The 13879-nt window shown below is 34.9% G+C and overlaps 1 protein-coding gene across 1 annotated transcript in view; it reads right to left on the bottom strand.

The window, feature by feature from the left end:
- Positions 1 to 13879, bottom strand: part of GFPT1 (glutamine--fructose-6-phosphate transaminase 1) — a 40454-nt gene that overhangs the window by 7237 nt on the left and 19338 nt on the right. Inside the window, exons 8-14 of the mRNA XM_012646504.1 lie at positions 13634 to 13713; positions 9707 to 9812; positions 7787 to 7950; positions 6425 to 6520; positions 5303 to 5400; positions 2401 to 2521; positions 1897 to 2054 (exon numbers count right to left, since the gene is read on the bottom strand). Of these exons, the coding sequence (XP_012501958.1) occupies positions 1897 to 2054; positions 2401 to 2521; positions 5303 to 5400; positions 6425 to 6520; positions 7787 to 7950; positions 9707 to 9812; positions 13634 to 13713 (823 nt within the window). The remainder of the gene's footprint in view (positions 1 to 1896; positions 2055 to 2400; positions 2522 to 5302; positions 5401 to 6424; positions 6521 to 7786; positions 7951 to 9706; positions 9813 to 13633; positions 13714 to 13879) is intronic.

Raw genomic sequence — 13879 nt, 5'->3', positions numbered from 1 at the left:
ACTTGCAAAAAGAAAGAACTACTGATACAAGTAACAACATGAATGAATCTCAAAAACTTCTTGCTAAATGAAAGAAGCCAGACACAAAAAACATTACAATTCCATTTGTAAGAAATTTCTGGAAAATGACATAATACAGTAAGAGAAAACAGCGGTTGCTGAGCGTGAGGCTAGAGGGTAGGAGTGAGAATTGACTATAAAGAGACACAAAGGAATTTTCCAGATGATCTAAGTTTCCTAAAACTGGAAACTGTATACTTAAAATTGATGAATGTTATAGCATGAAAATTAGACCTCAAAAAAACTGTAGGAAAAAAGTTAATGGTAGAATCTAGCTGGTGGGTATATATGGGTGTTAATGTAAAATTTTTAAAACTCTGCTGTATGTTTGAAAATCATCATAATAAAATGTTAAAAACAGTATTTACCTTGGCATTTCATAGTTCCAGAAAGATTTTATAAAAAGGTAAGTCGATAGCATCCACTCAGTCAAATAATCCCATATCCCACATACACCACACTGAAGCCCTTATTTCATGAATGTTTTATGAATGAAGGGCCCTGGGGTTTCAATTCCCCAGTCCAGGTTGTCTGTCTACACATTGCTTCAAAAATCCGTAAGCTGCTGCTGAGAACAACTGGTTATTTATTCAGCCATGGGATGGAAACCCAAGCACAAATATCTTATGTGTTTTAATTAACCATATGGGGAAAATTCAAGTTTCGGCTATCTGTAAATTACAGTATTAGCAACATCAAAACACCCAAGAAATAAAAACCTCACTCAAGAGTTTTTATATAAGAATCACAAATTTTCCACAAAAAATTCTCCATGAGATTCTTCACAAGAAAAAATTCAAATGTGGTTATGTACACAGTAACATCATCTTCGATAGCCTTTAATTAAATTCAAATCCACCAATACCCAAACATCTTATTACATAATCAGCAGGCAATAAAGCAGAAAAATATATTTTGAGAAATGAAAATTTGAAATCATAAAAAAGAATAGACTGTGGAGGGATAACATCTTTTGCATTTATACAACTTTCACGATTCCTATTTTTGCTATGATTACTAAATTTATGCACATCCCAATTTCAAAGAGCAAAGTGTCTGACTAGGCTTTTTTTTTTTTTTTTTTTTTTTAAAGAGCTGGGGGGTCTCACTATTTTGCCCAGGCTGGATTCGAATTCATGGGCTCAAGTGATCCTCCTGCCTCAGCCTCCCGAATAGCTAGGATTACAGGCATGAGCCACTGTGACCAGCTTTACTATGCCTTAAAAAAAAAAATGAAAGTACTTTTAAACCTCCACAGGGTAGTATCTAAAGAGAAACAGATATTATCACACAATATTCATTTTTTAAAATATTTTCTAAATTGCCAAATTTTGTACAAAAGGTGTACTTCTCCTTATAAACTTTCAAAATGCAGTAAGTATATTTTGACATATTTATTAGAAACCATAAATATGTAAATAAAAATTTCATAAATTATTAGACTTAAACTGGATGTTTCTAATTTTTAACTTTTCTAATTCCTAACTACACTTAATTTAAAAAAGAGGATGTTGTATATTTACTATGCATACCACTGCATCTGGCTGGAGGATAATAAATGATGAATGGAGATAGCCAACAGAGACCTTTTCAAAGTGGACTTACGTTACATACATCTGTCCCTTTTAAAAATCTAAGGATTGGGAGTGGGGAGGATGACGAGTCTCTTATCTATTATTGACCCTTAAGTCTTACAATAATTACAATGATTAGTAAAATATATGAGTACCGTAACGGCTAACAAATGAAAAATACAATACACACTAGTCTAAAAACTAGTCTGTTTCACCAACACTATGATTAAGTAATCACCAGAGAAATAAGTCAAGAATTTACCTTTGTACTGGCCACGCCAATCTCAGGACCAGCGTTAATGTGAACTCCACAATCTGTCTCCCTTGATATAGAACTGCCGACTGTGTTTGTGATCCCCACAGTTAAAGCTCCTCTCTCCTTACAGTATCGAAGACCCATCAGGGTATCTGCTGTCTCACCTGTGTAAAAAGTATGACAAAAGTAACACACAGAGCAGTAGCATATGCTGTTTCTTAGATGCAAAAACAAACTGACCACACTTGCAACAATATCACTTGTTTTAAATAAAATATAAAACATGCACTTAAAAAATTTATAAGGCTTTTAGTAATAAGCTTTTTAGGGTCTCTGTCTTTGAAAATTCAGCTGCTTAAGCATAAAAGGTGTTCATTATGTAATTAAAATAAATCTGTATCAGTCATCTATAATACCAGTGTATCTTACACTATCAGTTTTTGCCAAGATATGCTAGAATTATTAGAAAGAATGACTTTCTTTCCTTTCAAGTCTTTAAAATTAACATACCTGATTGACTAAGGAAAAAGCAAACATCATCTCGAAAGACTGGCGTGTTTCTATCCAGGAAGTCACTGGCCAGCTCCACCATCACAGGCAACTCAGTCAGCTCCTCAAGAACTTGACGTGTCTGCAGAGAAAAGAGGACTTGGTCACACAACTTTCCTTCAAATACTCTTTCACTGGACTTCGTTGGACTCAATGCATAGTTTTCACTTTTTCTAATTATAAAAATGATACACGTACAATGTCGGAAAATATGAAAAATACAGATTAAAGTATAAAAAAATAAAGTAAAAATAATCAAAATCCTACTACCCAAGAGACAGGCACTGCTAACATTTTAATACAAGTCTCTTTAGAAAACTATCAGTGCATACACTCTTGTAAGCAAACACCCATATAAAACATTTTGAGAAGTGGAAAAAGCACTGTTCTGAGTCAGCTTGTGTGTCATTTCTAACTTTCCAATTTCTAATCTCTGAAATGAAAATTTGTAATACCCGTGTCACTGAGGGATTTCGAATGAGAAAACAGATGTACAAATATTCAGTGAAAAATCAACCCCTTAAAAATGCAATGTATTCATAAATAGACCCATTTCCCAAAAAAAGTCAATAATACACTTTAGAAATCCTGTCTAAGAAAGCTCATTATTTTCAAACTTTGTAGTATTGGAGGGGGAGGGGAAAAAGAAGGGTTTAGTATGCTCCTGCTCAAAGGGGGCCTTAATATCCATTTTACTAAATTTCCATTCTGATTAAATTTCTTTCACTCTACATATCAGAAAATTAAAAACAACAGAAAAATAAACTTTTAGGCAGAGAAGATTTTAGGCCTGACCAATGTGTACATTTAGTGTTGCTTTGATATTAACTCTGGAATCACCTATCCGACAGCATTTAACCGGCGTCTTCAGGCAAGTGGCCCTGCACATCCCTTGTCCATCTCTGTATTCCTCCTTCCTGGCAACAAAGACCTTAAAGGTGCTCTTACTTCACAGCCCTTTAACTTTCGCTTGCCCACAAATTTAAACAGAATTGTTTTGTTCTATTTGGGTCCCCAAAGGATATTAAATAACTTTGGTTTGGCAAAGTCATTTTAACAATATTATAACATCCTGTACAGAAAGTCTTTGAAGATAAAATGCTCCTGTTTTTAATTATCCTTTTCCATTGATGTATTTATTTACTAATTATACACAAATTAAGTTACTGACATTAAAAATGCTAAATGTTTCCTTCAAACAAATATAAATCAAACTTTTTACTGTGGTTTACAATATAAATACTACATTGGAATTACATTCTTCAAAATAAAAAGAGAAAGATACAAATCTGGCAACTTGCCAGGTATTTAAAAATAATATATCCCAAAAAAGTAATCTCAGGATTTATCTGTGCAATACTTCGTTCTTTCAGTGAAAGCAACTCTTTATACATACACAGAATGACATATTTTCATCATAAGAGAAGAGTAAATCCTATAAATTTCAATGCATACTGCTATAAAACCTAGAGTCCAAATTTTGAAAAGCATGCTAACTATTCTATACTTTGTTACAGAACAGTTACAGTGTAGTCAGTTATTTTTACAGAGGATATATGAAAAGAAAGTCTCATCCCACAAAACAGAAAAAAAAAAATAAAACATAGAACAGAATTAATGGAATTAATGGCTATTTTGTATAATAAACCACAGAGGGGATTTCTAATGTTTGTTAACTATAGTCTTGGCATCCACACAAACTACAATAAAAAAAAACCTTACATCATCACATATTTCAGAATTAGAGAATTCTAACAGCATATAATTTCTATCTCAAAATTCAGGCTTAGTGTTAGATGAAGCATTCAATCAAATATATTTCTGAAAAGAGGGTTAATTTAGTAATATAAACCACCACTAAATTAGCCCATCCCTTCTTTAATTTACACTAATGTCTTTAATTCATTCTTATTTCTATGCTTAAAATAATGACTTTTTTAGACTTCTCCCCTTCAACACTGCATAGACTTTCCTTTTAGGACCATGTATTTTCTTAGGGAGAAGAGAGAGTGAGGGTAGGAGGGAAGAGAAGTGAGGCGAGGGGTGGGGGCGGTGGGGAGAGGATGGTAGGTAATGGCTTCAGAGAAGAACAAAGCTTGTTGAGATGCAAAGGCTAATGACCAGATAGTTTCACTCACTAGTCAAGTGACTGGCTCCTAATAAATATGTATGCTGTAGCAAATAAAAAATTATGTCATAAACTTTGGGAATCAACCTCAAAAGCAGAAACTGAATGCAAAGGTCTTCTGTACTTTACTTACAAGTTTACATCAACAGCACGTAAAGAGTCTCTTTATAAGGAAACTACATGTGGATCTGATTTATTGGACTAAAAGACTAGTATTTCTATGCTTCTGCACTGACAACATCTTTAATACAGAATTTCAGCTTTCAAAATAACAATTTAAAGAACAAAGTATGACAAAAAGCAGACTTTCTTTCTTTGCAGAAATGTGCCCACAAAGTAAAATCCTGTTGATTTTAACACATTACCAGCCATCTGTCTGACAATGCTAAGCAAACCCCACTGACTGCTCTTTGAATAAGAAGGCATGCTCCCTAGGCTACAAGTCTAGGATGGTACAAAATCTCTACCCCTCTTGGCCTTCATGAAGTCACTTGCAGGTGGTCTACCTGTACACCTAGGGACCCTTCTATAGTAGATCTCCCCTTAATAAATAATTCCAAGCAGCTCTTAAAATTTCTCCCCCTACTTTCTTGATTTTTCTCATTGCAAAGATGAAAAAACACATTTAAACAAAGGTTAGCTTTATTATACATGGTATGTTAATAGAGGTGCTATTGGTCTGCAGATATTCCCTAATGTCCAACATAACAATTAAAATTTTAGGAAGCCACTTACTGCTACACCAGCATGGTAACTTGTTCCACAAGCAATAAGAATCAAACGCCGACACCTCTGGATTTCCTTAATGTGATCCTTCAAACCACCCAAATTCACTGAAATAAAAGTTTGTGTATATAATTATTTAGGAAAGAACCATATGAAATAGGCAATCATTTTTTATGAGTGTCCATTGCCAATATGAGAAATAACAATGCCCTTTTAAAGAATTCATATTGCTCTTAGGAAGCAGAGTTCTCTACAGTTTTGAAAAGTAAATTAAATAGGCCACAACTTAATTGGCCCCATGATCTTGTAACTAACCTAACTCACCCTCCTACATGCTCACACAATTACAGTATTTATCTCATTCCACTTTGTTTGGTCATTTTTACAATCTTCTCTTTAGATTAAAAGTTATTTTAAAGGCAAAACTATAGAAACACAGAAAACAGATCAGTAGATGCGAAAGGTCAGAGCTGGAGGAGGGGCTGACAACAAAAGGCACAAGGGAATTTCTGGAGTGATGGAACTGTTCTACATCTTGACACAGTACAGGTCAGGATTATGACTATGGTGTGGAAGTTTGTCAAAACTCAGAATTATACACTAAGAACAGTGAATTTAATATCTCAATAAACCTGCCTGGAAAAAAATTTATCTGTTATGGTCATTTCCCCTCCAGTGCTCTGTCTGCAATATAAACCCACTCTACTCCCAGCCTTTGCCATCACAGAAAATGCCATCACCATTCACCAAACTGCTCCAATCAAAACATCAGCGTCATCCTTGAATGGCTCCTATCCCTTCACGTCCACCTTTAAAACAGAGCTCTGATGCTGTCACCCAGACCAACATCGCTCCCTGGATGAGAGCAATGCTCTCCCGACAATGCTCTCTTCTGCTCTCCACCCCTAGTAACCATTCGTCTACTTTCTGTCTCTATGAATCCAACTATTCTAGATACCTCATATAAGTGGAATCACACACTAAAAGGACTTTTAAAAGATAGCTGGGCCCCACTGATGGCTGGCAGCCATAGTTATTCTCATAGGCTATAAAGGACAATGAACTTTCAGGCTGTTAATGGCACCTGCTACAAGAGACTTTGAAATAATAAAATAATTCATATGTAATTACCAGTATAGTCATCAAAGTTGACTCTTCCTCTCATTGTGTTCACAACAGACTCTGGCTGCTCAAAAATTTCCTTCTGCATAAATGAACTAAAGTTGCCTACAGTAACAGAAACCATATAATTAAAACAAAATTTAACAAACCAAAGAACGAGAACAGAAATTGGTAGACAACTAAAGGTCTATCTCCTTTAACATAATCCTGGTAAATGACATGAAACAAAAGGTAATTCAACACAGAACAATATTCATATATGACTGCCTAAAGGACTGGATGAATATATTTTACTCCATGTGAAGAAAAATGAGCAAGGAGGAAAATCATTTATTAACTTCTGCCTAAAATGTGCAGTTATAGCAAAATAAGGGAATGAGACAAGCATAAGTTTTGGAGTCACACCTAGATTTAAATCATGCTTCTAACCTTCACTATCTAAGATGGGGAAATTCCTTAATCTGTAAAATAAGAATAGTAGTTACTTCATGGTGTGGATTAATATAGCAAGGGATTTTGACATATGGTAGTCATGCCATAAATGTTAGCTTTTATTCCTACCACAACCCAGTAAGAACAGAGAATAAAAATCAAAATCCTAGTAACCATAATAGTTAACAGAAGCAAACACTATGTGTGCTACATGTGTTAGTGCTCAAAACAACCTTAATGAGGTAGGTTCTATTATCCCCATTTTATATAAGAAAACTGAAGCACAGAGAGAATAAGAGAGGAAGAAGGAACAGAACACAAACTATATTTATGCTTATAAAGTATCTTTAAAATATCAGGTGTTATTTAAATCATCCATCTATTTTATTTTTAAATTTTTTAAAAAAATTTATTTATTTTTGAGACAGGGTCTCATTCTGTCCCCCAGGCTGGAGTGTAGTGGCATGATCCTAGCTCACTGCACCTCCAACTCCTGGGATCAAGCGATCCTCCTGCCTCAGCCCCCAAGAAGCTGGGACTACAGGCGTGCACCACAACACCTGGCCAATTTTTTTTTTCTGTTTTTTTGTAGAGATGGGTCTCAACTGTGTTGCCCAGGCAGGTCTTGAATTCCTGGCCTCAAGTGATGTCCCTCACCCTAAGCCTTCCAAAGTGTTGGGATTACAGGCGTGAGCCACTGTGCCCGGCCTCAATCTCTTTCTTATAATGTTAGAAACAACTACCATGAATAAATGTGAAGAACTATTGTAGAACCAGCAGATAATTTTTCTAAAGAATCATCCCTTTTCCTTGGGTTGTCCCTTCACTAATCATGTGGAAGATTCCACTCATCATTATTATTAGATTCATAAGCTAGGACAATAGAATGACTCCTTTCCATTAAGGACACCAAAACTATAACATGACAAAAACGTTCACCCTTCATGATCTGCTGGAGTTCCATCTGGAGTGTTTGCACAGCTCGTCCAGGGTGATCTCCTGCAGTTCGTTTAATTCGATGGATAGAAAGACGGCCATCCACCACTGCTGCAACATCATCATCTTCTAGAAAGATAACGCGATTGGTGTGTTCTATGACGGCACTAAAATGTTCAAGGAGATGTTACAATCAATAAGGAAGGATCATTATTACAAATGAAACTATCGTTAGGACACAACAACCAACTTAAATACAAACTCTACCATCCTATGAAATCTCTGATAACCTTCTGGCTATCAAGGCCATCCCCTACGGGGGAGTGAGAGGGAAGTGGTCATCACAGACAAAAAACAAATGGATTTCTGCACAGCAACCTAAACCTAATTAGACTAGATCAGAAAGCATGGTTATTTTCTCCTCATTCTATCCATCACCAAATCCTGCAATTTTAACACCCAAATATTTCTCAAAGCTTCCCTCTATGTCCACTACCACAAACTAGTTCAAGCTACCATAAGATCCTTGGCTGGACTACTACAGTAACCTCCTAATTTGTCCACCCATGTTCTCTCTTATCTCCCTCCATCCATTCTTCACTGCTGTCAAAACTGATACTGAAGACAACTCTAATCAAGATTTCTACTTCACTCAACAAACCATTTGGAAGGCTTCCCTTTGGCTCTTAGGAAAACAACAAAATGCCTTAGTGTGACGCCGACACCTCCTTCTCTAGCCTCATCTCCCACCAAACTTCCTCTCAACTCTATTCCAGCCACACTCACACCCATCCTGAGTTCTCAAGGCTGAGCCATCTGCAGAGAATGAATATTCCTCACTCTACCTCTTCACTTAATTAACTCATAATCTCTTCTCAACTTTCAATTAAAGTATCATTCCCTTAAAGAAATTTACCCACAGGAGGGTGAATCACTTTGTCATAAGTATTCTGTAGCTCGTCATAGCTGGAATTCTACACTTATTTAAAATTTGGCTCTTCCATTAAGGAAGAGCTCCTTAAGGACAAGTAATGTTTTTATTTTCACTTGCCATTATCTCCTGAGGCTACCATATGGCTTTGCTCAGGGTGTTTCAATACAAATGCAGGAATGAAAGAAAAAAGGCTGATGTATTTCTGCAATTCCCCGGTTTATTTAAGCCGTTAACTGTGAACTCTGTAACAAATCTACTTAATGACACCAATGACACATCTTGGCATTGACCTTACACACCTGTGAAAATTAAAAAGCAGTGAAGCCTGTTTTCCCACTGAACTAATACATTCCCTGAAGTCCTTAATGGCATTATTTTCTCATTTTTATTATTTCCTCTTATTTTCAGGCACAGTCAATAACTCAAATACTTGTTGACAATTTGAGTGATTTTATTTTATTCTCGTTACTATTACTGTTCCATTTTATAAATCCATCTAAACATCCCACTGGATTTTCTCGCAAAATGTCTTAGTCTAATACTATTCCTTTATAAAAGTGATTATACTACAAATCAATTCTAAATGTAAAATATAAGTGTCCACATTAGACTAAAACTACAATAGTTTGGCAACTATCCTATATATTTGGTAGCACACTAAGCCATTCTACTCCCCAATCTAACATCTTTCCTCTCTACAAAACCTAGGTAAGCCTCCTGAAAGACGAAGGAAAAAAACATAAGAGCTTTAAAGTAAATACACTAGAACAAGTCTCAAGGAATATATGTGTTCTTGGTAAACTGACTTAAGTGCTCTGAAGCAAGAGAAAAGTATTCTTATAGGCCCATCTCCAAAAAGGTTACCTATATTTCCGTAATTAAGAAAGTTCTTATACAGCATGGCTAGATTTATACAAAATGACTTCTCAATTTCCTATAGCATGAGAAGTTTTACTAAAATTCTCTTTGAATCAACTAAGGAAGCTCACCTTGCATCAGAGGCAAAGTAATACTCCACTGCTTTTTCTTCAACAGGGAAAAGGCAAGTTGTGCTGTCCACACGAGAGAGATTGCAGCTTCCTTTCTTATCTTTGCCTGGAGCATACAGTTAACATGAATTGGCAAACATGTAGAAAATCATGGCCAACATAGAAATATATATAATTTTCTACAATGTCAACAAAAAATCATACCAACACAAAATAATTTTAGCAATTTTAAAATGCCAGGTAGATCACCTTATTTCCATGCAATAAGCCAATAAAAACAGACAAAAAGTACAGAGTAAATAGCAACTATCAAAGAATGCATGGCAAAGAGCAGTGCTACATTATAAATTTTTTAATATTTCCGTTCCAGGTAAAAGACAAATAATTCATTAATATCGTTAACTGGCTTTTAAAATCAAAAGTATGTTTAGGGCCGGGCGCGGTGGCTCACGCCTGTAATCCTAGCACTCTGGGAGGCCGAGGCGGGCGGATTGTTTGAGCTCAGTCAGGAGTTCGAGACCAGCCTGAGTAAGAGCGAGACCCCGTCTCTACTAAAAATTAGAAAGAAATTAATTGGACAACTAAAAATATATAGAAAAAATTAGCTGGGCGTGGTGGCGCCCTGTAGTCCCAGCTACTCAGGAGGCTAAGGCAGAAGGATCGCTTGAGCCCAGGAGTTTGAGGTTGCTGTGAAGTAGGCTGACGCCACGGCACTCTAGCCTGGGCAAAAGAGTGAGACTCTGTCTCAAAAAAAAAAAAGTATGTTTAATCTTTTTTTTTCATAGCCCAAGTCATAAAAGCCTATAAATTAACCTTAATTTAACTTTATATACAGTTAAGTCTATATAGCTATACTTATCACAAAAATTATATGAAAAATATCAAAATTGTGTAAAGAAAAATAAAATGAAGACTAGTGGCAGATTAACTTTTTTTTTTGAGACAGGGTCTCACTTTGTCACCCAAGCTGGAGTGTAGTGGCGCGATCATAGCTCACTGCAGCCCTGAACCACTGGGCCCAAGCGATCCTCCTGCCTCAGCCTCCCAAGTAGCTGGGACTACAGCCATGCACCACCATACCCAGTTAATTTTTCTATATTTTGTAGAGACAAGGTTTCACTATGTTGCCTAGGTTGATCTTGAACTTGTGGCCTCAAGTAATCCTTCCGCCTAGGCCTCCCAAAGTGCTGGGATTACAAGCATGAGCTATCACACTTGGATAATTTTTATTATCTCATAACAAAACTTCTCTAGATTTTAACAGCAAGTCACCATAACTAATCAAGCTTTAGTCTACACTAATTCTAACTTTGAAAAAACAAAGATACACATCTCTCTCTAACCATGGCATATTATGTGTGGCACCTACTGTTGGAGACAGGAAATACATAAACCAAAAACGCTCATTTCTTAAAACTGGATTTTCTTACATTTCTTTTAAGTTAGGATAAACTATGGTCCTTTCGCAATGGCAAAATCCTTTTTAATTCTAGCACTTCAGAATTCTGGCATCTCTACTTAATTTGTCAAGTCAATGATGAATACCAATTTTTTTCTTTTTTGCTCATTCACAACTAAAATCAAAACTGGAATAATGAAATTTGACAAATTAGCCAAATATAGGAAAAAATCTATTAGTTGAAGACTATATAAACATCCTAGAGACCAAAAAAAGCACCTTTCATTGTCTTTTGACTATTTGGTAAAGAAAATATAAAAAAAATAAAAAATATATTTAAAAAAAGGCACCTTTCCCCAAGGCCAGGACATAGTAGACTTTATAATCTAAGATACAATAGCCAGAGAATACCACAAATATACTTGTAAAAACTTATATTGTATTTATCCTCTAAAATCCACATATAAAGACTTGTCATAATTATTCTTAGAAATGTATGTCCAAATATGCTAATTACCCTGATTTGATCATTACATATTATATAAATGTATTGAAATATCACACAGTATCCCATAAATATGTACAATTATGTGTTGATTAAAAATAATAAAAGCAAAAAAAATAAATGTACATCCAAAGTTCTCCATCATTTGTGATTATTTGGTGAGTTTTAAATAATGAAAACAAAAGAGTTCTTTTCCATTCAAACTCAACAGGAGAGAGGATATCAAACTTTAAAAAATAAGTATAAGACGACATCCTAGAAACGGTAACAGTATAGAAAAATAACATATCAGTGTTTGCCAGGGGCTGGGAACAATACAAGGGTTAATTACAGGGGACAGCTTGAAGGAACTTTTTGAGTGATGCAATTGTTCTGTATCTTAACTGTAGTCATGTTTAAACAATTGTTTGCATTTGACAAAACTCATAAAACTACATCAGAAATAGTGCATTTTACTGAATGCACACAGAGTGAATTAACGGGTAAAAGGAGAACTCAGCACCTATATGTTTTTAAATAAATACAACTAGTTTTGGTTATAAAATGTCTTAAGGTTGAGTTTCACTATGGTCTTTCTCCAAATATTGATAATTTCATTCTTCAAGTAACAAAGTATATTTTAAAAATGTAAAAGAATTTGAGGTATCACTGCCTGTTTAAATGAAAAGAACATTCTTACTTGACATCTATACGGTTCTTAAAATCAACACATTGTGTTCCCGTATTATCTCATCTGATTTAAGTGAAATACAATTTCTATAATCCCTGTCCTACAGATAGAAAGATGGCTTTATTTGGTCAAAGGTCACACTTGGAAAAAACAGCAAAAGCCTGAAAGCCAGAGTTCTCTCCTTTACACAGCCTCCTTCGATGAGAGGCTATTCTTTTCAAACTCAACTTCACTGAGCCACAAAATTATTTACCTACTAGGGCTAGATAAAAAAGGATTTACAGGGAGAAGATAAAAAGAAATTCTAACAACATCTCAGGATTGAAGGTTATTTGAGGAAATAACTTTCCGCTCTAGATAAAATTGTGAAAGCAGCCACCATCTAAAAATGAATAGGTTTAGAGTACTTTGCTAAATGTTTTTCAAGAAACCAAGAATTACACAATATGAGTTTCAATTTCCTGAACATACCACTCCTTGTCTTTTACATGGAAAGCATTTAGTAATAAACAAATGAAAGGAGCACACTGTTGTTTTTTTCTATGTAATTACATTAATAAAATGACCCAGAGTTTGTATAGCTGAAAATCCTTTAATAACAAAAATACACCTCAAACATAAACAATGTAAAAAAAACAATGATTCCAAATTCATATAAAGCCAATCACAATATCAAACATAAATCTAAAAGTAAAATGTCATGCATAAAAGACCATTTAAACATATTTCAGTTAAAAGTTAGGCTGAATTACTCAAATAACTATCATTTAGTTCAAACTATAATAACCTAGCACACAATGCTCTTCTCCTACTCTAAGCATATATCTAGAACAAAGAAAAAAATACTTTACAATTTCAATTATATCCTCAAATCTAGAGATTTTAATGAAACAAATTATTAAAAGCGGTTTTCTAATGCCAAAAGCAGACAGACAAAATAAATATGTTCTGCAAATTAGAAAAATGTCAAAATATGTTTCCCCATAAAATAAGCATTTTCTTAGAGGCCCAGCACATTCATCCACTCCAAGAACAAAGAATTAGTAAAGAATGAACAAAAGAGGATAAGATCCTTCCCATCCATGCAGAGTGCATTTCCCACCTCTTTCTCCCTGTGATCCCCACCATGTGAATTTTGATCCAATCTGAGTCCTAGCTAAGGATATATAACAGAAAAAAATTCTAATCATCAGAAAACTCACAGAAGCAAATTTTTTTCATGTCTAGATAGAACTATATATATGTGGCTCTGATCAAAGGGGTATTTATTCCAACTTAAGGAAAACAATTCTTTATATCTACTGCAATCAATTTACACATTTTCCCCATGGCATGATGTCGGTGTAGTTTTACCTGTTCTGTAGAGTATTGGAATGTGATCAGTAGAAAGTTTATGTTCACTCCGAACACCAATCAACAGAGGGCTACCTCGCCTGTAAATGCAAGATTACTCAGAATTAAACCATTTTCATAAATAATGCATGAACAATATAAAATTTAAATTAAATGAGCCAACGCTCTTCAAATTATGTTTAAATTTTTCCATCCAAGCTCAACTTCAGATATAACAAAAGAAGTACATAAACCAATTTTTTTTTT

This window comes from Propithecus coquereli, unplaced genomic scaffold (assembly GCF_000956105.1).
Source record: "Propithecus coquereli isolate 6110/MARCELLA unplaced genomic scaffold, Pcoq_1.0 Scaffold243, whole genome shotgun sequence".
In the NCBI taxonomy this organism is placed as follows: Eukaryota; Metazoa; Chordata; class Mammalia; order Primates; family Indriidae; genus Propithecus; species Propithecus coquereli.
The sequence above is the reverse complement of the archived record's forward strand: the minus strand, read 5'-3'. Positions and strand labels throughout refer to the sequence as shown.